General features: G+C 37.4%; 1 protein-coding gene across 1 annotated transcript in view; it reads left to right on the top strand.

Moving 5' to 3' along the window:
• The window catches only part of LOC144637980 (uncharacterized), a 72,643-nt gene that overhangs the window by 6,192 nt on the left and 39,937 nt on the right, over positions 1–26,514 (top strand). Inside the window, exon 4 of the mRNA XM_078497074.1 lies at positions 298–663. Within this exon, the coding sequence (XP_078353200.1) occupies positions 298–663 (366 nt within the window). The remainder of the gene's footprint in view (positions 1–297; positions 664–26,514) is intronic.

The following is a 26,514-nucleotide window of genomic DNA, read 5'->3' as shown; positions in this document are numbered from 1 at the left end:
CACGAAACCAAAATAAAAAGGAAATTTAACTATACCACCCTATCTATGCGCATATATTCAAACAAGATAAATAGCGAGATCATCTCCATTCACGAGTTTATTAACAAACTACCTTTTAACTATAACCTGGAAAATATTAATTAAGTAGTAGACTTACCTCTCTGCACACTGCAATGCCGTATACCATGTCGCTAGCGATAATAGATTAAAATAGAATACCTCATAAACTTTGTTATCTCACCTGAACATTGTAAACTATATAGATTGTTTTTTATGCCTTTTTGTATTTTTTTAAAGTGGATGGTTGTAAAAATTACACCGTCCTCAGTGAAGCAGACCGGGCTCAAGGAAACACAGTGGAGAACGACTCATGCGATGACAACCTGGCACCAGGTTGGTACCGTTTCCATGGAGCTGCCGGGGATCGGATAGCGGACGACTATGTTTTCGTGGGTCGCTGCGGTACTCAATATCAAGGTTGGCTTCAAGGTACTCACCCATCAGTCCATGAAGGTGTAGTGACTCGTCAAGTCTGTTATAGTGGTCTTAACTGTCAATGGGGTAACATAATCAAAGTGAAGAACTGTGGCTCTTATTATGTGTATGAGTTACAGAGGACGCGTGGTGACAAATGTCGTCGCTACTGTGGTAACGGCGACGCTGGTAAGTGACTTGATTATTTTCATTGTGTTGTTCTGTTAACAAACAAATGGTCAGGTTAAGGTAAAAGTTCGGTTAAGGTGACTGTTGAAGTCTCTGTTTATGATTATAAAAACTGCTGTGGTTTGAGGTACAACATTAAAGTGAAGAACTGTTGTGGTTATGAGGTGTATGAGTTACAGAGGAAGCCTCTGAGATGCCCTCTTCGGTACGGTGGTAATGTCAGCACTGGTAAGGTAGCTTGATGCTTTCATTGTAAAAGTAAGCATCGCGAGAAAAGATGGGGTTACGTGCACTTTTTGGCTTAGGAAAGAGGTAAGGGTTATCTCAGTGAGTAAGCGCCGGCCTTTTATGCCTTTTTACAATGCTTCAAAACAATGAAAAAACAGAGCAAGCAGTAATAGAGAAAACACTAAAGCATCTCATCCGCGGTCTTTGCTTGGTTAAGCCAAATCACATTTGCAAAGCACAAAAGTGCAGAAATACTCTCCAATGATAAAATTGGAGTGTATACTAGTAATGTTAGAAAAAAATAAAGGAATTTTTTTTTTACGATGATCGTGATCGAATGCTGAAGTGTACTTTAATTTTTGTTACCACGTACCGTCGGCGTATCAAGTTAAAGTTCTCTCCAAAATTTAAGCCTTGTGTACGTTTATATGGGGCTTCGTACTTTCTTAGATCTCACAATTCTTACATTAGCCCGCTAAATAAGGACACCAGCTAATACGAACAAGGGACACTTTTCTGTGACTCGAGTGACACACTCTCATACAAAGTTAGCCTGAACACCGGTTTTCTGCGCACTGTATATATAAGCGATTATGTGCTGATTGTACCCTTTAGAAAATGAAAGTGTTCTGCTGGTTAATGCCATTTTATCAAATTTATGGACTTCTTTGAATTATAACGTTGCCCTGTTTGAGACAAAGAAAATTGATTTTTGTACGAGACTTTTAAAATACAGCTACAATACAGCATGTATTACTTTTTGAACGGTGCTACCTAACGCTGTAGCGAACGAGGACACATCATTGCGGTCAAATATGTTACCCTATTTTCCACACGCGCGCAAAATTTGTTGCTGACACAAAACTTATATCAAAACAAAAATTGTTCTTGATTTAACGATGTGTCCGCATAAACAATATTTGGCAGAGAAAATTGGAGTTTAGGGATTTATTTGCAAGAATTGTGGACAAACACACTGCAGCCATATTCAGCAATTCAACGACGATGCCCCATATTTTTTATTTCTCGGTAAGGTGGTCTTATGCACATCTTATCTCCGCAACCAATTCGGTGATTCCCTTTTATGACATGTAATAAAGGAAGTATTAAACAATGTTTTCAATTTCGCGAAAATAAGTGTGGCAAAATATCGCCCATAATCTTACAGCGGTGAAAGTTTTCGAAAACAATCAATGGTAGAAGATTTTCGCGCTCTCGTCCTTAATTTACAGTTAAGCATTTTTGTTCTGTTGCTTTTAAATTGTAAGGGCCGGTTATTTAAACGAAGTCTAAGTTAGTCGTTGTTTACGACTGAATCGCGGATTAGCCGTTGTCTGGCTAGACAACGGTTGAACGATGTTTAGAATGCATTATTAAAACGCGTTGAACCGTGTTTGTTCTGATCAATGGCTAAACAATTTCTCCCAAGCAAAAGCATTGTTTGTTGAATCATTTTGGAATTGGAGGTTTTGACTTAATAAGTGGGTTCAAAAACCAGTCGAAAAACCAATTTTTAGCGAGAAGAGAAGCTTTTTTTGGCAGAATTTGGTTGGGAAAATCCATATGTGGTAAAAAGATAGGATACGACAGTGAAACATTAACGAAAACGGCAAAGGTTTAGGAAGAAATTCTGAAAAATTCAACTTCCAAAGTCCAAACAGAGCCAGGCGCGAGGTACGAGAGTTTGAGGGTACGGTCTCAGAAGATTTTAAAATCTAGAATCTTAAAAACGCTATTTTCAGCATTTTTCATGGGACATTTCTTCAGAAAAAAATATTGTCGTTCATTATTGTCGTTCAAAAATTATTGTCTTTATTGTCGTTATTTTGAAATAATGAATATTTGAAATTCGTATATTTGAATGCAAAGAAGATCATCGAAGTGATCTTTCTTTAACAATTTACAATTTACAATTTACAATTTACAATCAACAGGTTTTCAGCAGTTTGCCTAGGTATCCAAAGGAATTACCAGTTATAATAGTCACAGTTGATGGTAGAGATAAACGTTTAAAAACGTATTTTTTTTAATTGTAGGTTAAAATCCAGACGAGGCAAGTACCTCGTTTTGCCTCTTGTTAGCTGCGGCCCTGCAGTCTTCCTTTTGGACTGATATTGAAGATTACTTAGATACAAAAACGAAAATTTTGGCCAAAAGGGTTAAATATGGCCCTAAGGCGTCGAATTTGTCTTACAAGTGTATTTGTCTTACAAGTGTAGCTATTGTTTTGAGATCATGCATGCGTGCTACTCCGAAAAGAACACTATTGTCTTGCTGTCGTTTTCTTTTAAGGAGAACAATAAAGGAGAGATTGGGGCGAGCAATGGCCGAGTAAGACGTCTTTTTGATCGGTCCGCCTTTCTGGCACTTAACTTCAAATTTGAACCTGGAGTCTATGGCCGCATATCTTAAAAAGACTTTAGACAAAAGAAGAACTAGAATCTCTTCGTCTGATGAATCGAGCACTTCACCAGAGGCGAAAAAGCCGAGGAGCGGAAACACAGATTTGAGCGAGCAGATCGAGGAAGACGACCATGATGAAATCTTCGCGGCCCTAAGCATGGTAGAGGGACTGCAAGAAACACTTAAGGAAATCAACCAAAAGCTCAAAAAGCTAGACGACTTAGATAAAATACAAGAGGCTGTCAATGGCGTTCAGAAGTCCTTGCAAAATTTGGAGCTGAGAATAACGAGTCTCGAAAACTCTCAAGCGACTGCAAGCCGAGACATCGAAAACTTAAAGACGAGCACGAACGCCGCCGCTAAGAAGCATCTTGAGTTTACAGAGAGCCTTAAAAACCAGCAGAAAGAAACCAAACAGGCCTTTGCAAATCTACAGAAGGAGAATGAAGCTTTTCAAGCCAAGCTTACCGAGCTGGAGGATAAAAATTTGTATTTAGAGGCTTATTCAAGACGCGAAAATCTGAAATTTGAGAATATTGTAGAAGAATATGACGGCCGCGAGGAAACAGAATCAGTACTTCGCGATTTCCTCGAAACAGAACTTGGCTTGGAAGATGCAAGCACTGTTGAGATACAGCGAGTGCACCGCCTGGGAAAGAAGAACGACGACAAGCCCAGACCGATCATAGCACGGTTTTTGAGATACAAGGACTGTGAGCGAATACTCTCTCGAGGCAATCGCTTAAGAGGAAGCGACTTCAAGATGTACCAAGACCTTCCTTACGAGATAGTCGCCAGAAGGAGGAAGCAAATGGATACTTTTAAGAAGGCAAGAAAGAACAACATCCCGGCTTCTTTCAGCAAGGCGCAACCAGATAAACTGTTTATCCGAGGAAAATTCTGGCCATCTGGTAAGATTCTGGAACTGTAAAACTGAAATGCTAATGACTATTTGTTGATGCTTTTTGTGTTTTGCTGCAGCCGCAATGGCTGCAAGCAAAACACATTGAGAGCTGAAGTTTGTGCCGTAAGGACCGTAAGGTGTAAGGTGTAAGTGCCGTAACAGAGGAGAAATCTGAACTACCGATGTCAATCAAATCCATGAACAAACAAAATCGAAACCAATGAACCGTAGCGCTGATCGCATTCGAAGTTACGGGCCAAAGTATTCGAACGCAAACCACGTTGGACACGTTGGAAAACAGAAAACCGATTTAAAAGTATATCGCATTGGGAAAGAAAACAAACTGTGGCGCGACCACTCCAGTTTTATAAGAAATTATTCTGCAGTTTTCATCATTTACGAAAAGAGCGAAGACTTGGAACCTCGCCGAAGGTCATAAATATTTTCTCCAAAGGACCGGTTAGTGCACAGTTTGTAAACTTTCGCTTTGAAAATAAACTTACCCTCACCTTGTCTACACTGTCTACAGCATACTAGTACTGTATTAACTCTGAACTTCATATTTTAAAATAAAATGTATGAACGTGTAACTTGTCACGCAAAGACAGCTGGTAGGCTGCACCGCTAATTGTAGCTGTATTCGAGCTATATAAAAGACAGCTAGAAACGAATTAATACTAGTAACATCACAATGGGAAAGAAACTTATTCAGTGGTGCACACCGTCGAAAACAAAGAAATATTAAAGGAAGTTCTCATTCACCAGATTCACTGCATCAGATGCAACATTCGTCAGTTCGTGTTTAAATGCGTGGCGACCAGTTTGTTTACTAGTTATTAAAAAATAATACGGTCTTCATTTAATAAACAGTTCATCCTTAAATTTCAGCTTTTCTACGACTGACAGGTAGGTACTATAGTATAAGCCCCGCTAAAATAGCTGGAAAGGGAAAGTTTTTTGAAAAATGAATTTTTGACTGCCAGACGCGCTGGCGCCACATGTTTATTTTGTGAAGATTAATTAAACGCCGTGAAAAATAGAATTTGATGTCCAGCGAGCCACTGCATCTTCGGCTACGCAGTCCTCAGTGAATCCTCCAACTTCACAAATTTCTAAAACTTTAAGAAAACGAACTTTCGCAGAATCAAAAATTGGTCCTTATCGATCTTCCGATCTTGTTGTGAAGACACTGAAATTCGACGAGTGTTCATGCGTGAAGGGATGACTGACAAATGATAATAATTATTTGTAAACTTTCGCTTTCAAAATGAACTTTGCGTTACGTTCAACGCCGTCTTTCTGTTGTTGTACGCCGGTGCGCGTGCGATTATTTATAATTTCTGAATTTTGATCAGTAAAATTATCAGGATTGAATTAACACAAAGTGACTACAATATAGTGCAATTATTAACCTGCACACAAGTGACAGACAATAAAAGACGTTGGATTTCAATCTCGACTCACTTGTCTTTCATCAACATGTTCCCTAAGACTTTGCTCTAGCAGCAAAACACATGGACCCATTGGGGCCCTATTTTTTGTCTTGCATTGAGCAACTCTACTAAATCGCAGAAAGTAACAGCTAAATTTATTTCTACTTGCAATTGCCATCCCCGCCATCTAGGATTTGTTCTTTACTATTTTCTTTTTCTTACTTATTTAAAAACAGAAGGCGACCGTCTTTTTGCCATCCCTTAGTAGTTTTCATAACACCAATCGGACTATTCTATTTGCATGTTCCCAACCAAAAAATTGTTTTACTAAGTGTTTGTTTGCCTATTCTTTTGGTCCTTTGTTTATTTAAATTCTATACATTTTATCTTGCCAAACATGTAACACCAACGTACGGTCATCTCATTGTGGGGGTAGCAAGGCGTGAAGGAATTTCCATGAAAAACATCCTAAATGAATCAATATGGCTTTGACAATAGCTTCTTTGAATGTCAGGGGGCTTAGAGATAATGTGAAACGAAGGGAGGTGTTTAATTGGCTACGAACAAAAAACTTTTCAATTTATATGCTACAAGAAGTTCATTGCACCGAAAACACTAATTCTATGTGGTCTGCTGAATGGGGCTACCAAACCATTTTTAGCACCTATGAGAGCAATAAAGCAGGAGTATGCATCCTTTTTAATAATAACTTTAATTTACAAATTCAAAAACAATACACCGACCCTTTAGGGCGCTTCATTGTTTGCGATATAAAAGCAAATGAAAAAATTTTAACGTTGGCTAACATCTACGCCCCGAACGACGATAACCCAGCGTTCTTTTCTGATTTTTTCGACCATCTTGCTGACTTCAAAAGCGAGGAAATTGTTATAGGAGGAGACTTTAACCTCGTCCTAGATCTAGAAAAGGACAAAAGCGGTGGTCTTCCAAAAACGCACCAAAACAGTGTAAAAATTATTCACGAATTTTCTGAGAATCTTGATTTAGTGGACGCATGGCGGTTATTGCACCCCGAAACCAATAGATACACTTGGAGACAACGGCACCCTAAAGTTCAATGCAGGTTGGACTTTTTCTTGGTAAGCCAAAGTATTGCTAACTCGACAACTCACGCCGAAATATCTCCCGGATATAAATCAGATCACTCTATGATAACTTTAAAGATATCAATACATTCAAACCCTAGGGGACCTGGTTTCTGGAAGCTTAATACATCCTTTTTGACTGAAACGACTTGTGTAAATCAAATAAAAGCAACTATTAAAGAAACACTTGACGAATATAGTGAAGATAACTCGGTCAGGCCTACACTTCTCTGGGAAATGGTTAAATTAAAAGTGCGTGAAAAATCTCTTTTATATGCCAAGACTAAAAAGAAACAAACAAAGGAACGGGAAATTGACCTAGAACAATCAATTGCCAAATTAGAGGAGGAAACCGACAAAAGAAATTTAGATGACGCTCAAACTTCACACATCGAGGAAGAAATTGATAAACAAAAGCGTGAACTTGAGAAAATAATTGAAGAGCGCACTAAAGGTGCAATATTGAGATCAAAAACGAAGTGGTATAACGAAGGAGAGAAGAATACTAAATACTTTTTAAATCTAGAAAAACGACACTATAAACAAAGTGCAATAAGCCAAATCAAAATAAGCGAAAACCAATTCGTTACTTCAAACGAAGAAATTGGAAATGAGTGTGTATCTTTCTTTAAGAGTCTTTATGAATCCAGATGTATGGCAGATGAATTGCTTGATACATCTGTCTTCTTTGACGGTGAAAACGATACAATCCTTACAGATCATGAAAGGGAAGCGTGCGAAGGTCCAGTTACCAAAAAAGAGTGCCTAGATGCTCTTAAAACCATGGAATCAGAGAAAACCCCCGGTACGGATGGCTTGCCAGCCGAGTTTTACAAAATTTTTTGGAATGACATATCCACCACTCTTACCAATGCATTAAACTTTGCCTACGATACAGGTCAACTCTCAATCACCCAGAGAAGGGGAATTATTAAACTTATCCCAAAGAAGGACGCAGAGCCTTATCTAATCAAGAACTGGAGACCACTAACTCTACTAAATTGCGACTATAAACTAGCGGCTAAGGCAATTGCTAATCGTATAAAAAAGTACCTCCCGAACGTAATTAACAACGATCAGACAGGCTTTATTAAAGGCAGATTCATTGGTGAAAACATCCGACTAATCGACAGTATCATTCGCTATGCAAAAGAAAAAAATATACCAGGATTATTACTGTTTCTTGACTTTGAAAAAGCTTTTGATACAGTTGAATGGCCATTCATCAGGAAAACTCTAGAATATTTCGGTTTCGGCACTGGTATGATAAAATGGTTAAACCTTTTTTACCAATCTTCTGAAAGCTGTGTTTTAAACAATGGCTGGGCGAGTGATTTTTTTCAAATTCAAAGAGGCGTTCGGCAGGGGTGTCCCCTTTCGCCTTATCTGTTCGTTTTATCAGCTGAAGTGTTAGCCAAAGCAATTCGCAAAAATAGAAATATTAAAGGAATCCTAGTAAAAAATAAAGAAATTAAGTTAAGTCAATACGCGGACGACACAACTTTAGTTTTAAATGGGTCAAGAGAATCTTTACTAAATTGTCTTCAAACTCTGGATGATTTCTACAAAGTCTCCGGTTTGAAACTAAACGACAAAAAAACGGAAGCTCTATGGATCGGATCAAAATGTGGTAGCTCTGAAATATCACTTCCTGGAAGAAACTTTAAGTGGCCAAAAAACAAATTAAAAGCTCTTGGTGTTTGGCTTTCAATTGACGCGAAAGAAACTGCGGCTTTGAACTACAATGAAAAATTAGAAAAGGTAAGGACTGTCTTAAGCTGCTGGAAATATCGCAGACTCACACTAATGGGCAAAATAACAGTCCTGAAGAGTCTTGTCGCCTCTCAACTCGTTTATGTATTATCGCCTTTACCTTCAAATGAGAAAGTCATCAAAGAAGTAAACAAACTTTTCTTTTCATTCCTTTGGAATGGAAAACCAGATAGAATCAAACGAAATGTTATCATTAACGACTACCCAAGCGGAGGCCTCAGAATGATCGATATTGAAAGTTTTAGCAAATCCCTGAAAGCCTCGTGGGTTAAAAAATATTTAGATGAAGAAAATCATGGTAAATGGAAACTTTTTTTTGATGTGGAGCTAGACAAAAGTGGAGGTCCAATAGTCCTTAAGGGCAATCTCAACACGAAAGACATAAAGAAATTTCAAATTAAGGATACTTTTATCAAAGAAGTACTGACAATCTGGTCGGATGTTAATTTTGAAGATGAAATTAAATCTGAGAATCAGTTCCTTAACCAAAACTTATGGCACAATTCAGTGATCAGAATTGATGACCGTCCTGTCTTTTACTCTGAATGTTATCATAAAGGTATCACAAAGGTGAAACATTTGAAAGATGGCTCAAATAATTTCTTATCCTATTTTGAACTACAAACAAAATTCAATCTTAAAATTTGTCCTCTCAGATACTATGGACTCATATCGGCCCTTAAACTGCTCTGGGACGCACACAAAAACAACCTTATTATGACAGACTCCGAATACGAAACCTTTTCGGAAACGTTAATAAAATCGCAACGAACAAGCCCACCAGTGTATCAGAAACTGATATCCAAAAAATCTACGCTTTCTTCCCAATCTCAACGGAAATGGTTTGAAGACTGTAATACAGAAGAAAGAAAATGCATTAAATGGAGCGATGCCTATCAATTAGCCTTTAAATGCACCAAAAGCACAAAACTTATTGAGTTTCAATTCAAACTTTTACATAGGCGAATATCAACTAATGAATTCTTAACAAAAATTGGAGTACAAGATGACCCAAACTGCTCTTTTTGCAAAGAAGAACCAGAAAAATTAAAGCATCTTTTCTGGTCGTGCTCCAAGGTGACCTCCTTTTGGAACTCCTTAACCGAACTGCTAAAATTATCTAAAATATTTCCAGAACACTACACAGTAAACATCTCTGTCGCCTTAGGATTGATACCGGACTGCTCAAAAAATCATCGCCAAATTAATTTCTGCTTTCTACTGGCCAGACACTTTATTTGGATTTGTAAAAATAAAACAAGACCTCCTAAAATAGAAAGTTTTCTACTTTATCTTAAATCGATTTATGTCGTTGAACAAAGAACAGATGACACAACCAACAAAAAGTGGGATTTGCTGGAAAGCCTTTTAAAGTAGAAATAAAATAAATGAATAAAAACTAATCTCTCTATCTTCACCCTCCCTAGTCGAATATACACAATATATTAGGCTCTAAGGTCCTCTGAACAGGTAATTCCTTCAACGCCCTTCAAGCCCCTCTCAATGACTGACAGAAACAGTTAAAATTTTTGAACAAAATGTCGGTAAGATAAAAATGGCGCAATTTGATTTAGTTTTTTTAAGTTACCATTTTTATTTTCATTATCTTTAATAAGCCAAAAGTAGTTGTAGTTTTTTTGCAAATGTATTAAAAGAAAGTATTAAATTTTAAGAAATTGAGTATTGTATTGTAAGTAGTGTGTTGTAAACAATTTAATTGTCATGTAGGTAGTGTAAGCAGTGTATTGTACTGTAAGTAGAGTAAGCTTTGTATAGTAATGCGTAAAGCCTTGTATAGTAAGTAATTAGTAGCGAACATGTCACTTTGTAAGAACGTTCTGTGTGTGTTTTGCAATAAAAAAAAAAAAAAGAACAATAAAGGTCACGTGACTAGAAGTTATGACTTCACAGAGTGAAAGCTAGGGTTATACTTAACCTTTAACCGTGTCTGGATTAGGGTTGCAGGGTAAGGGCTTATGGGTTAAGGTTAGGGTTGAGTTGTTGGGGTAAGGGTTAGATTAAGGGTTAGGGTTGCAGTTTGGGCCTGGGCTTGTTACGTGACCAGCACTCCTGCCACACTGGATCAGCTTAGTTCAAGTAATTGTAACCTTGTTATTGCATTGAGCCCTAAAAAAGTTTCCAGCCAAGCTACAATGTCCAATTATTTCAATTTTGTGTTGTGGTATAATGATAAAAGTTTTGAGGGGTATTGCCATCTACCCTCTCCCCCCCCCCCCCCCCCAACCAACTTCTTGTCTGTGGTCAAGTTAACACAAAGATTTGCACGAGGACTGGCGTTGATGGGCTTTGCATTTTTGACTCAAAAATGCAAAGCCCATCAACAATTGAATTGTCTCCGAATTCAAAAGATGAATTGACTGACAAAAAATATTTTGGTTAATATTAAAAGGGTTGCATTATAATGCAGTACTGTTTTCTATCGGCGAATAGAAAACAGTGGGAGAACCAATCAGATTCGCGGATTTCCAATAGAACACAGCTGAGTTTTTTTTCAAACAGTTTTACCTGCGCTTGTAAAGGAAATGAAAAATGAAATCAAATGCCACTTTAAAGCAGCTCAGATATTCAGAAAACACATAAAAAGACAAATAAAAAAAAAATAACTTCAATGGGCAAGAATCAGTGAAAAACATTGTTTATTACTCGACGGTTAACCTTCGTCCTCTGATTCGTCCAGACACGACTTAAATAAACGTCGTGGCTTCTTTCGATGTATAAAAATTCAGCTTGGTAGCGAAGCCTAGAGGACACAAGCAAAATAAATGAATCGAATAAACATGCTTGTAAAATTTCTTTTGTTTGTGTCCTCTAGTCCTCCCTACCATATGCAATATATCGAAAGAAGCCTACTGGAATCATAGGCTAAATTCCGGTTTAGACCACGACTTTCTTAGCCGCACCTTAAACCTCGTTTAAATAATCGGCCCTTTAATTCTGCGTGTTCTTTTGGTGTCCGTACTTACTGGTTTCTACTTATTTTTAACAATTACTAATGGAGCAGCAATATTAAAGTAAACATGACATATTCTCTTACCAGCAGCAACAGGATTGCCATCATTTTCGCGACCAATATCGACCAAATCAGTAGCAGAAGGAACCACAACAACACCAGCCCCGGTTTCAACAACAAGATTGTCATCATTTTCGCGATCACTAAATATAAAATCAACAACAAAAGGGACAACAACACCGTCTCCGACTTCATTAACAGGAATGTCATCATTGTTATCATCACCTTTAACAGTAGTAGCAGGAGCAGCAGCCACATCCCCAACAGCCTTGCCAAGGTTATCATCTCTATTAAAAACACTCTCAGCAACACCAATACCAACAGCAGCAACAACGGTGTCACCATCATTATCATTCTCAACCCTGTCATCATCATCGTCATCATCACAAACAGTGGATTTAAAGGAAGTGGTAGGTAAAGTATAGATGTTAATAACAATATGGACCGTTTGTTAGATAACTGCATCATGACCCTTCTTAACTGTTTTTCTCATAAATTAACCTAAACTGAACGTTGACACGTTTTCATATTTGTCTTCACACCCTAGGAGAGGAAGTTCATGTCTACATTGGACAAAATAGATGTCCAGCAAAACACTTCCTTACAGGTATTTAAGGTCCGGGGGACACCTGATGCTCATCATTATGCATTTATTTAAAGCGTATACACGAAGTGCAACGACTGACATCGTCAACTTTACGAGATATTTATGACTGGACAAAAATATGAGCGCGTGCGCGTGATTTGATGTGTTCGCGTGTACCACGGATTGTGAACAAAAATGTTTACTCAAAATTGACGTATGGATCTTAAAAAATTCTCCTTTTTCCTTGAATTCTAAACAAAGAAAAGTGTTATAACTCTTAAGGAATTTTAACCAATTTACAGCAACACTTAGCTTTATGAATTCATATAGATTGTAGGAGGAGTAATCACTATAATATTCATAAACAATCGTGTCTTTTTTTTAAACGCATTGTTCTAACAATTAAAGCATGGAATATAATTACTAAAATTACCATAATTACATCTCTCCTTTGGAAATCGTGTTTTGGTCGGGACACCTTCGGAAATCTCAAAGTTTGGACTTTTCCGACAATTTTGTGGCAGAGAATTCAGCGCGGATACAGAACCTCATGACCTGCCACTGCAGAGAGTTAAACTAGGAATACTGTAGTGTGTCATAACAGAAGCGGAATTTTAAAAGAGCGCTTTTAGAAAGAGGTAGAAGGCATTAAATTCAAATTTTCGCATTTAAACCATCATAACTTCCTGGCAAACTTAAAATTAAAAAATCCGCTTCTGTTATGACACACTAGAGATATTGACTGATCGGTTATTGCCAAGATCACAGTGTGCTTTCTCATAGTCGATCCGTAAACTCTGCCACCAAATCATGTATCTCGTAATTTGTCACTTACGAGGCTATATCACCGCCGTTAAGTACAATCCACCAAATAAAAGATAATAGTCATAATCTTTCATCATTTCTTTAGGTCGCTGTAAAATTTGAGCTTAATCGCACCCATAACAACTGAAATATAAGCTTTTTAAAAGATGCAGGACAAGCAAAATTTCGCCTCATGAATTGCACAGGTATCCCCCGCGACCTTAAGGCATTTGTTAACTAACTTATGAAGCGAACTACAGTTTTAAAATAAATAATTTTATATGTTATAATTGTGGCTGGACTGATTTCTTGTGTGAAATAAAAATAACTCAGACTTTTGCGTTTTCAGGAGGCCGTCAATTTATTTAAAAACACCACCGAGCAGTATAAAACGATACGTACCCAGCAATTTCACCTTAATAAAACAGTGGAACAAGAACAAAGGGAATCTATCTTTCAGACGGCAGTTGCTTTCGAGAAATTTGTTCTTAATTATAGCAATTACCACATCAGCGAATCAACGCCACAGTTACATATCGTTTTCAACAACCTCGGTGAGTGGACATCTCATTTTGTTTGTTCAGAATAAGGCCATAGAAAGATATTAAAATTTATTGCGGATATATTCATCGGTCACTATCGCTATCACAATTATAGATTATTATTAAATTCTCAACCTCGGATATTGCATTTCTAGCTTTCTGATTGGTTCACTGAATCCCGGTTATCAGCTCGTATACCTATGTTTGACTTTATATGGGAATGAGTGTGGCAAGTGCCGCTCAGCGTAAAATTTTTCTGCGGGAAGCGACAGTTCCATCAGAAAAATGGTTGAAAACAGCAAATTTGGCGAGCTTTATGAACAATAAATAATCAGCGGTGCCTACAAAAATCACAGAAATGCCATTGTAAAATTAGCTACGCAAAACAAACGGATTGATGCGAAAAGTTTAATTAATAATACTTGTAAACGCACAACAGGAGCGAGTGAATAAAGTAGAAAAGCAGCGAATAATTTACGAAAGAACGGCAAACTGACACAGTTTCATTCAGTCAGTACGTCATAAAATTAGGCTCAGCACTACTGTAAACTTGTTACCTTTCAATCTTGGTCTTGTCCTTTTATACTTCAACATAATAAACCTGTTCCACTTTGAGCTCAATTTCGCTTCAAATAATATAGCAGTCTTGATGACAGCCGTGAAGCCGTAAATTACAAGTACAATGTAAACACTTGCTTCGTTCTACTTGCACAAGACGTGAAGTTTCCAGAAAAGCTTTTGCTTCGGATCTTCCTGTAAATCTTAACTGTTGTCACAATTTCCAAAATATATAGATGACTTTAGAAGTGATTGTTCGAGGAAAATCTTGGGAAGAAAACTCTCTCGCTCGCTTTCCTCGTGTGTTTCATTCAACTCAAGAAGTGAACACGGCGCCACAAATTTTCCCGCTTCCTCATACTATCACTTTGTTTATATCAAAATGAAATTTCCAGTCGATTTATTAAAGAAGAATTTAATAAACAATTATTCCATTCGCCCTTGTTGGATACGAGTCGTAATAGCCAACTCGGCGCTTCGCGCCTCGTTGGCTATTAACCACCTCGTATCCAACGCGGGCTCATAGAATAATTGTTAAATAGCCTCTATTGTATTACCGTATTTTCTCGGTTATAAGGCGCACGGTTTTTTCAAGGAAAATCTGTTTTTTCTAAGGAAGTTTTTGCCAAAATTGGGGTGCGTCTTATAGCCGAGTATTTTCGCCCAACAAAATCTTATGGCCGCCATTTTACCGAAACTTGCAGTTAAAATAAGAAAAAAGAAAACTCTTGGTCATTCACTTTTATAATATTTCACACTTATGAATTAATCGACGGTTGAATTGATTGATAATGGTAATAGGACTGAGTGGAGTATAATTCTGTCTGTAATCATACGATTGATTAATTAAAAATCGGACGACCGCGTAGTCATATACCACGCTCATAACCTGTTTTCTGTCTCATTCCACAGTTCTGCGTATTCGGCGAGGCTTTCGTCAAAATGCGGGCGACTTCCTTCTCGAGGGACCTGGAAGACAAACCTTTATCAAAGTGCCATCAATAAATTTCAACAATAATGGTTTGTTTTCAAAACTTCTATAACTTTTATAGTGTTCAAAACCTCTAAAGTTTGTTAGGTTTTTTGTAGTCTTCATCGCCCATTTTTGTACGTTAATGTTCTTTCTATTTCCATCTAGAAACAGTGGTAGTCGGTATTGTGTACAAAGCTCTTCATGAATTATTTATAAGAAAACTTTCCAAGAGTAATGGAACTGACGACACCAGGTAACTCATCTTTGTTACCTTCTTTATATAACGTTATTAAAATCACTTGTGCAAAAATTCTTAAACACGTCTTTGTGCCAAGTCTGGGTCAAAGCCATTCACACGAAGACCACGGCCAAAGGTATTTCCTTAGTGAAAAGGAAATAGAAACAAGCTTTTGTTAAAACATACTACAGGTGGACTTGACTGCGCTCTCTACTTCTTGTAGGCCCCGACCCTCTTCCTGTTGAGAAAATGTTCCTGTCGTTTCATTTCATTATTAGACGTTTGTACGGTTTCTCCTTTTTTGTGTAAGTTTGTCAGTTTCTGTTGTACATGATCTACCGTTCAGCCAAAGATGTCACATTACTGTAAGGAAGAACGAATTCATGAATTTTTAGTCTTCAACAGAGACAAGAACTCGGCAAGTTAAACTAATCGTTTTTACATATTCATATTATTTTCAGGCGACTCAATAGCGCGATAGTGGCAGTTACGATGAGTCCAAAGCCAGAAAGTTTACAGGAGAATGTCACCTTAATTTTCAGGCACTTAAAGGTAACCACAGCACAACAAATACTTCGCTCTATTTTGCTGCTTTTATTTCGTTTATAAGGGTTGTGACCAAATCTGTTTTCAGATTGTTGACGGCAAGGGATTCTGTGTGTTTTGGAATGGCTTTGGTAAAGAAAGGTGAGTATCAAGCTTAAATGTTTTTCCATGGCTACGGTCGATTTAGTCCTGTCGCTTAGGACTGTCGCATGCGGTTGGTACGCTGACAACACCATTTGTTTGTCATTAAGTGTGAATAGGACCTAAACCAAACAGAAATGACGGTCGGTGTTGAAGGACATCATTAAAAGTACTTCTATTAATAGAAGTGAAAATACTAAGATCACATGTTGCCCTCTTTTAAATCTCCCCTTCTTCGCTCTATTATATTTTTATTGCATTTTCTTTCATTTTTATTTTGTTGTTGTTACGGTTGCTGTTTTCACCTAACTTGTCAAAGAAAAGCGACCAAGTAGACTCAAAATTAAGGTAAAATCCTGTAAATAATTTTTCTCGCTGTAGCGTATATACTTTCTAGTAAGATCAATTCTTTCTTCCTTGCAGTCCTGACGGGTGGTCTGGTGAAGGATGCCATGCTAAAACGACGAGCAATACACAAGAAACGGAATGCAGCTGCAACCATACGACTCATTTCGCTGTTTTATTCGACTATAGCGATAGTCTAGAGGTAACATTAACAAAGTATTGCCAACAGTAGGGTGGGGTGAGGGGCCAAAGTTTGCCACACCACCAGAGCTTATCTCCAATTTCCGTAACACGACGTGCTAATAGGGGCATCGCTGCTCCCCCTGGATGGTTTTGTTATCTAACACAGGTTACCGCAGCATCTTTTCCCGGTTCCCTATTCGTTCCCTGGAATCCATTTCTACTCTTGGATGTAGCTAGTGATGCAAAACACAACCGGCACAATGACTGTGACTACCGCGTGCTCCAGTTCGGACCGCAGAAGGGCTCCTACATTTCCAACCGTGGTTAATATAATAGCTTTTGCTGTTATCAGTATTTTTACTTTTCTTTATCTTTTCCTGCCGTTGTTAATTATTTTGTAAGTGTTTCTTTTTTCTTGGTATATAATGTTAATACTTGTAAATGTAGCTGTTTGCTTCCAGTCAATGAAGTATTCTACTACTCAATTAAGTATAAAGCAAACAAGAGAAGAAAATAAATACGTCAACACTTTTCCAGTACTTAAAATATTGTTTGTGTTATTAACTGACAGATCACCAAGATGGATGAGAAGATACTGAGGATTCTTACTTACGTGGGATTAGCTCTCTCCATCACAGGAGAAACTATGACAATGATCTTATATGCGCTTCTTACGTAAGTAATCAATCTATATACACGTCATTATGCACCATTTACTTTTTCCTAAATTAGTTTTCACAAGGATGTGCAAACAAGGAAAAAAATTTATGTTCAGAAACCACTTAACATGATGCAAGCATTTAATTTGAGTGAGTAAAGTACAGCTAGGATTATTATGGCTAACGTCTGCTGAAATCAGAACCACGAGAATAGTGGGGACAGCCCCCCTAAACAAACTGCCTATAAGCCCATGCACGGTTTTTTTTAATCTTTTCCTGTCACAAAGACGACGGAATTCTCCGGAGTGTGTGATTTGAAATTGTGCAAAATTATGAAAGTAACCGTTGCCAGGATAGCTTTAAAAGAAACGCACATGCTTTCAACCAAAGACAGTGAAGATTCAAATGTCTTTTCAGCGTGGCAAAGACGTGTTACCCGTGTTCCAATTGCACCTCTTCCTGTTCTCGGCATGGATCGGGTCGCGACTCGTAGGCGTCTTGGCTTGTTTGTTCTTGTCAGAAAAAAGCAAATGCTTGACCACAAAGAGTAGATGACCAACATCATACTTTTTAAAATATGATTATTGTTTGCTTTTGCTTTGTTTTAATGTGTTTTTCTCCTTCAGTGATGTGCATCAGCCTCTGTCTCAAATAAGAATGAGTCTTGCTGGATCTCTCGGAGCTGGGCAGATAATCTTTCTTGCCGGAATAAATGCCACAGAAAACACGGTAAAAGACTTCACAAAGTTCAGAAAAAAGGTAGCTTATAAATAAGTGAGGGCAGATGTAGATGTGAATCAGTAACGACTTAATGACAAAAATGTTTGCTGCTTCACAGGGTGCTTGTGTTACAGTAGCAGCTCTTGTGCAGTACTTTCTAATGACAGCTTTCTGTTGGATGCTCGTCGAGGGAATTTATCTTTACTTGCTTGTTGTTAAAGTTTATAACATTAACAACAGGGTGACCATTTATCACGTCCTGTCATGGGGTAAGTCCTTGAATCGTAGTTCTTTGCTATTATAAGTGCTTGACTTTTCAACCGTTGCAATTGGTTTCCTTTTCTAAATGTTCTAGAGACATGTTTCTGTTCTTTTTTACTGCAGGTATTCCTGCTGTCATGGTCGCCATGTCGCTGAGCATTGCTGCAGGAAAAGATGGAATCCAGAGTTTCATTGATGATCAATAGTAAGTACTTTCTTTATCGCTTCTCTTTTTCTTTTCCCTTTCTTACCGATTGGTTGGCAGAGTATACGATTAAATTTGTCGGGAAAGTTTGATTCCTATCATTGTCTAACTTTCATACCTTAGCAATATGTGGAATATGTATAATGTTCTTTACGCTTTGTTTTGTTTTTCCTTTAAGCTGTTGGATGTCTTCGGACAACAATCTGATCTGGATATTTGTCGCATTTGTGCTGGTGATTGAAACTGTAAGGAAAACGAAAGTCAAATCAATCTTGTTGTTGGCTCGAAGGGTGCCTTAGGGTGCGTTTCTTTGGGAAAATCCAAATTCAGTTTCTTGTATTCAAAAACAGATTTTGCGTTTCTTAACTTAAATCCGAAAATGGATTAATCAGGTATTAGTGATCTGAAGAATCCACACTCCGAGTGAATACATCAGTTCAAATCTAAATCCGAATTTTAAGGATTCGTGATCCGCTCGTTTCTTTGGGAAAGGATTCGAAAAAAGGGGCATTGGCCCAGCGGTCTTTGCTGTAAAAATACTGGAACGCGATTTGTAAACACTGTAAAAGTTAAGGCTAGCTTGATCAGTGCGGAATGTCATTTTAAACTGGATGCAGGTTTTTTAGAACAGCCACTGTGTCACTACGGAAGCTGTATTCTTCTGAAATCGTCACGAGTGCAGTTTGCATGGATAATGTTTCTATCATGATCAGATGCGTTCTCGCCACATTATGCTTCAGGCTAACTGGAAGAACTGCTTCGGCGTGTGATTTTTCCGAAGGCTTTTGTATGCCGAAATGGTTTTGGCTATGATACTTTCGACAAAAATAAATACGAACTGACATTTTATTTTCTGTGCAAACAGTGTTTACAGTCATGTTTAAGGGGTTGTCATGGCAAAAATCACTTTTCGGATTCTTCGTTTCTTTGAATGTGATCTTTGAATGTGTGTGATCTGAGATTCAAAAATGCAGGCTTGGATTCTTCCAGAGAAACACACTCTTAGTTGTTTATTTGTTTTACTTGCTTGATCGTTTGTTTCAATTTGCTTTTCGTATTCAAAATGAAGAAAATGAAAGGCGCAAGACATTTGCTTCTCAAGACATCAGTGAATAATACATATTCCGCTACATTTGTGTGAACAGATTTTATGGAGCTCTAGCAATGCCTTTAGATCTCAATACACATTTCTTTTTTTCATTCTCAAGCTTAACTTGTTGATACTCCTGCGTGTCATCAAGGAAATGACCACAATGCAGTCAACAGAAGACAACCATAATAATCAGATACGGTAAGAAGAAAACAAAAACACAACAAACAGTAACAACAGCAATAAACAGGTTAATTTTATGGTACACAACAGGATTCAAATAACGACATTAACGCAATCAATGGTGGTATAATTTACAGTTCGTTTTCCATTTATCAATAGGTTCTACATGTATTTAACAACAAAAAACAGTAAACGGTACACAGTAAAAAGATGAACGGGTCTTTATCATCAATTCAATGCCTGAATAACTGGCAAAAATTTTAAAAATCTTTATTCTCAACATTGTTGTGTTTTTGCAGACTTGGCATCAAAGCATGCGCAGTAATGAGTCCCCTGCTTGGGATCACGTGGTTATTTGGTCTTCTGTCGCCATTACACAAAGCTTTTGTCTACATTTTTACGGTCTTCAACTCCATTCAGGTGAAGTATTTAAGCCTTGATTTTAACATTTAAATTACTTTTACAACCTTTTCGACACTTTTATGGTATAAGTGGACAAATTGATGATATCGGTATACGTAATTGGACTACATGTTGTCCAATTTGGAAATAATTTATTGAAAAAAATTCCGAGGGCAGCCAAAATTGGACTCGGCCTACGGCCTTGTCCAATTTGGCTGTCAGAGGAATTTTTTGAATCTAATTATTTCCAAATTGGATAAGCATGTAGTCCAGTTAAGGTGGCTCGACCCAGTTTTTTTCTAGCGATACCTACTTTGAAACCCTCATACTTAAAGGGATTAATGTCAATGAAATATCCACTATATCACATCGATTACACATAGACTGAACTACAATATGATATAATTTTTTGGGAGATCGGAATGAATATCACGTGACAATGACGTCACACAGGGTTTTGCTCTGAATCGAATTTTAGCCCTTAACCGCATTTTCTCTCGAGATCCACCACGCTACGTATACCTTGGGTATTTGCCTTCATCTCTGCTGAGTTTCATCGAAATCTACAAGAGGAATTTTGAAATATCTTGGAATTTGTTTTTGGATGGTATAATTTATGCGTAAAATAAAGACAAGACTTCATATAAAGAAATTTGCTTCTTTTTTATGTTTAATGGGAGGCTTTAGCCCTCGTTCCCTTTAAATATGTCCCATACCCGATATCCAAACCGTAAAAAGTAGGTAGACTTGCGCGATTTCGAAAAAATATGAAATATATGAATCATAGTGAAGCTCAATGTTTAGCCCTATTTACCAATTTTACGCCTACTTTCGCAAAAAACGCGATTATTTCAAAACTCGTCGATGAAATTTCCCCAAAATTTTTCAGGGTGGCAATTGATCAGTACACTACAAAATCCCTGAATTTGATATTCGTTGAAAACTTCTAAGGTTGTCTAATATAAACGCAAAATTGGGTAAATATTGAAGCGATCTCGTAGTTTTGAATAATTTTGTGTTCTGGGATTTCCTATTGTTTCGAGTTGAGCACAACATTGAATTCCTGTGCACCACGCGTAAAATGACCACGCTTGGCTACCTTCCGTTAAATTACCGAAATCTTTCCGAAATATGGTCCGTTTTAAAGAAAACAATGGAAAAGAAATTGTCACGCCACAACTTTTCTTGTGTGGTCGACGTCTTGGCTGAGTTGAAAAATAAAAATGCTAAGAACAAGAAATGCAGAAGTACTGAGTGCTACGCTAAAGAGATTTAAACATCAAAAGAAAGAAAGCATAAACGTGGTAAGTTTCTGAGTATGCTGTCAAGTCATTTGTAAATGACTGGAATGGCGTCAAAACATAACCGGCTTTGAGTTTCATTCATTCATTATTGTTTACTTGAACTCGAGAATATTACCATATTCCGAAAGATTTCGGTACGCTTTCGGAAGGAAGCCAAGCGTAGTTATTTCACGCGTGGTGCACAGGAATTCGATGTTGTGCTCAACTCGAAACAATAGGAAATCCCAGAACACAAAATTATTCAAAACTACGAGATCGCTTCAATATTTACTCAATTTTTCGTTTATGTTAGACAACCTTAGAAGTTTTCAATGAGCATCAAATTCAGGGATTGTGTAGTGTACTGATCAATTGCCACCCTGAAAAATTTTGGGGAAAATTTATCGACGAGTTTTGAAATAATCGCGTTTTTTGCGAAAGTAGGCGTAAAATTGGTAAATAGAACTAAACATTGAGCTTCACTATGATTCATATATTTCATATTTTTCGAAATCGCGCAAGTCTACCTACTTTTTACGGTTTGGATATCGGATATGGGACATTTTTAAAAGGAATGAGGGCTAAAGCCTCCCATTAAACATAAAAAAGAAGCAAATTTCTTTATATGAAGTCTTGTCTTTATTTTACGCATAAATTATACCATCCAAAAACAAATTCCAAGATATTTCAAAATTCCTCTTGTAGATTTCGATGAAACTCCGCAGAGCTGAAGGCAAACACCCAAGGTATACGTAGCGCGGAGGATCTCGAGAGAAAATGCAGTTACGGGCTAAAATTCGATTCAGAGCAAAAACCTGTGTGACGTCATTGTCACGTGATATTCATTCTGATCTCCCAAAAATTTATATCATATTGTAGTTCAGTCTATGTGTAATCGATGTGATATAGTGGATATTTCATTGACATTAATCCCTTTAAGTATGAGGGTTTCAAAGTTGATAGGTATCGCTAGAAAAAAACTGGGTCGAGCCACCTTCAATATTAATTATATAGCTAGCAAGTCCATCCAGCGTAAACAATAAACTTATGTCCAGAATGGGAAAAACATTCAACAAAAGTAGGCATAACACAGAACATGCAACTCACTCAAAGCATTGTCTTCACAAATAAAACTTAAACAAAACAGTGCAATTTTATTCACCTGAGTTTGCGAAGCTTGCTACAAAGTGAGTGAAAACACTGCATCGATGAAAGTCGTAAACAAAGTGTCCGAAGAGCGTAACAACTCAGTCCTTGAATCTGACAAACTCCTTTCCACTATCACGTTCATGTTCGTCGCCGTCTTTTCTTTTCGAATTTCAGCAAAAAAAAAAACGACAAAGAATTGCATCTAGCTCATGGCGAAGGGTATCTTTCAGCTTTCGTGCTTCGCTTCACTGCACTTACGTTCAGCCAATTTTTTTACTCTTGGAGGAGTTTTGGTCTTGGGTTTTGCTTCTTAGTATAGCTAGCTCCTCTTCTGACAACATAGAAAATTTCTCTTTTTCGTTACTATTGCTGAAAAGCTCAAAAGGAATGGAAAAAAGTGGCAAATTTGCCTAATAAAATTCCGCCATTGTCAACTAACAAGTTTACAGGGCTGACGCTATGCTTTGTGCTAATTGGCTAATATCTGTCACATGTTGTTTTTCCTTGGATTTGATTGGCTGAGACAAAACTGTCCAATTTTTCTTAAATTGGACAGTTTGTGCATTTTAACTGAAAGTCCTAATTGAAACTATCCAAATTAAATCCCAAATTGGACAGTTCTCAGAAATTAAGGAAAAATAGTTGCGCTGACAATATAGGATTTACTGACAGCTATATAATTAACAGAGATAATTTTTCATGCCAATGCTTTCTCAATCTGTATACCTATATATGAATATCTAATTCAGGGCCGTAACCAGACCTTTGGCATAGACGAGGCAAGATCTTGCTAGGCAGGTTCTGGGGACATGCCCTCCAGAAAATTTCAAAAACAAGAAGCTCGGAAACTCTTTTTTAACATTTTTTAATAGGGTATTTCTTGAAAAAACTCAATGTTACTAAACTGTGTTTTTTACCCAACTAAACGTATTTTGTTTTCAATTTTGGGTTAAAATCAAGACGAGGCAAGTGCCTAGAAAGTTTTTTCCACGGCAATTCTTTCTCAATCTGTATGAATAGATAAATTTCCTGTGTTAAGAACTGTTTAGAAGAAAAATTATTTGATCATAGTGCTGGGCAAATATAAATGATTTATTTCACCCTTGAGTTTCTTACAGCAAATAGCCCAAAAGATTGACCACTTTTAATTAATTGGCATGTTTTCGTCCAGCCATTAACCAATCAGAAGCCGAGGACAGCTTACAGTTGAATTGACTTCTGATCGGATTAAATTTGCACGAAAGAATGCGAATAAATTAAAAATGATCCCACTTTTGGGATCCTTGCTGTAATGACCTTTTATTTAGTGGTGATTCAAGATTGTTTGTTGTTAACGTCAAAAACGTTGTAGTCTTAACTTTTGATCTTTTTTCACCGATATGCGTTTTAACATTATATAATTTTATTACTTCCTTTTTTTAAGGGATTCTTGATATTCCTCCTACACTGTGCGAGAAACAGCCAGGTAAGATGCGCTGAAGACGCGATCTGTAAATAATTGAGTTAATCAAAATTTTTCCGTTATTTGTGATTCATTTCAATTAAATATACAAGTATTATGGCGAAACTCAGTAGGCGCAGTGCTATTCCAACGGGGGAAGGTGGGGGGGGGGGGGGGTGGGGTGGGGTGGGTGGCATTCTCACATAAAAATGACGGCGGTTGTCGTCAGAAAGAAAAAGAAACCTTTAAAGTGCTACTATGATCAAATTTTTTTTACATTTTCGTGAACAATTAGACTTTCTTACTCACCATGCCAAATTTCAATCTATTACGAACATCAGAAGTCGTTTTATTATAACATTCATTCCATAGAATTTACGGCCGCCATTAATCAACCTTGTTCCAAAGCTTGGTTGCGAATAGGGAGAAAATGACGTCAACGCCCAAAAATACCTCACGGGTTGAAATTAGAATAACAATCAGCATAGAAAATTGCACGAAAAACAAGTCCAAAGTTTTTGTTTCTTTTCGCGTGATTTTCAATACATATTGTTATTATAATTTCAACCCGTGAGGTATTTTGGAGCCTTTGACGTCATTTTCTCCCTATTCGCAACCAAGCCTTGGAACAATGTTGTTTAATGGCGGCCGTAAATTATCGGAAATAAACGTTAAAATAAAACGACTTCTGATGTTCGTAATGGATTGAAAATTGGCAAGGTGAGTAAGAAAGTCTAATTGTTCACGAAAATGTAAAAAAATGAAAATCAAAAATTTGATCATAGTGGCACTTTAATAAAGGTACCGGCATCTCGTTTTGTGGCGGGCACTTGGCTCACATTCACTTCATTACGTAAAGGTACAAATTCTAAAACAACTTACCATTTTACACTTGAAATTTTATCCTTCAACAGCGCAAAAGGTACCACGATAGTTCAGTCGGCGGTCATTTAAGATTAGCTGCCCTAAGCAGCCTTAGCGGTACCAGTCGACAAATTTTTGCCCGACGAGCAACCCCTTGTTTTTATAGGGTAATTCCCCCGTCAAAAGTATTGCTGTAGTCAGTGAGGGTCAAAAGAACTGGCCATTATCTTGTTGTATTCACGAGCAAGAACGTTTACTTTCAGAGAGCTGATAGAACCACTTGACTAAATGCTAAAACGTGAATCCTGTCCAAAGGAAACAGCAATAGTCACACTGTCTTTAGATAAATGTGTCCAGGGCCGGGCACATGTGCTCTAGAGGCTAAGAAGGACTGGAACTCGTTTATAAGTATGGATATTAAAGTGGCAAGTGATACTGTAAAATCTCATGCCAAAAAGGCTACCCTACATACGTTTTTGTGGCAGCGTTTAATGTTTTTGCCAGTAAAAGCTAAGGATCAACTAAAACGATCAGCAGGAAATTTACGTTTTTTTTCTCAATCAATTCTGCTGTCTTATTATATCTGCAGATTAGAGACCGGTTCAAGAAAAGGCTAAATGTTGTTTTTCCAGCTGCAAACGAAGGAACAGCTGCCAGGAAAACTTCAAAGATTAATCAAAGTGATGTCAGCGCAGTGGGGACAATTGAAGTTCAGCCATACAACAGTGTATTTGAACTTAAGTAGCACTAAAGGGAAACGCGTGTTCTTTGCAAATTTTCAGACACACTGCTATGCCCTCGTGATATATAAGAAAACAAACAAAAGTGTTACAAAGCGGGAGGTTTCTAAAGAAACTTTAGTTTAGTTTGCTACGCAGTTGATTATCACCGTGGAGTAGATTGAAGTGATCTAGTGAATTTGTTAAAACCGATGTTTTGAACGTTAAAGGCCTTCGTCGGAGTAAAAAGTTAAAATTTAAATTATTGCACGTTTGAACAGTATTAAGTTATATAGATTACTTCATAGAAAGTGCGCCGTACGGATTTTTATTCACGAGTTGCAAAACTTTGGAAAACGAACGAGTGAGCGTAGCGAACGAGTGAGTTTTCCAAAGTTTTGTAACGAGTGAATAAAAATCCGTACAAAGCACTTTCTATGCTGTAATTTGTTTATTACATATATAACGAGAATTCAACCATTGTACACGTCACGCCGATTTTTCCAGTTTATAACCTTTGACTTTCAACAGTTTAATAAAAATTTCTGGCGACAAACTCTCCTTGACAAAAACTTTATTTAAATAAAAACACTACGTGTACATTTAAAGCAAAACTTTTCGTATCGCATCGAGGAAACGTCGCCATAAGCGAATGAACTACTGGCAAATCAACTCGCGAATTTTGAACAAATTGTGACAACACAAAGATTCGGTTAATTAAAAAATAATTACGACGTAAATCCAGAGTAAAAAAAATGCAATTTACTTAACCAAGGCGATCCAAAGAGAGCCTGAATATTCTTAGAAAGTCTGCGGATGTGTTGTAAGTTCCGAAGAAAGTCTTGTCTTCGCTTTCATTTATCGACACTTTGTTTGACTTCACTTCGAAGTCAAACAAAGTGTCGATAAATGCTGTATTCTTTAGGTTTTGCTTAGCGTGTTTCTGTTGGCTTGCAAAGTTTTGTAAAGGAACAAAACGTGTAGCCATGTTCTCAAAACATAAACTGCCGTCGAGAGCAAACTTGCCGCTCGCTTTCCCAACCTCGTTGGAAACCATTTGAATTCTCGGGCTGTGATTGGT

Source organism: Oculina patagonica, chromosome 14, assembly GCF_052425735.1.
Source record: "Oculina patagonica isolate OP01 chromosome 14, crgOcupat, whole genome shotgun sequence".
Lineage (NCBI taxonomy): Eukaryota > Metazoa > Cnidaria > Anthozoa > Scleractinia > Oculinidae > Oculina > Oculina patagonica.
Note: the sequence above shows the minus strand (reverse complement) of the source record. Positions and strands in the feature narration are given on the sequence as shown.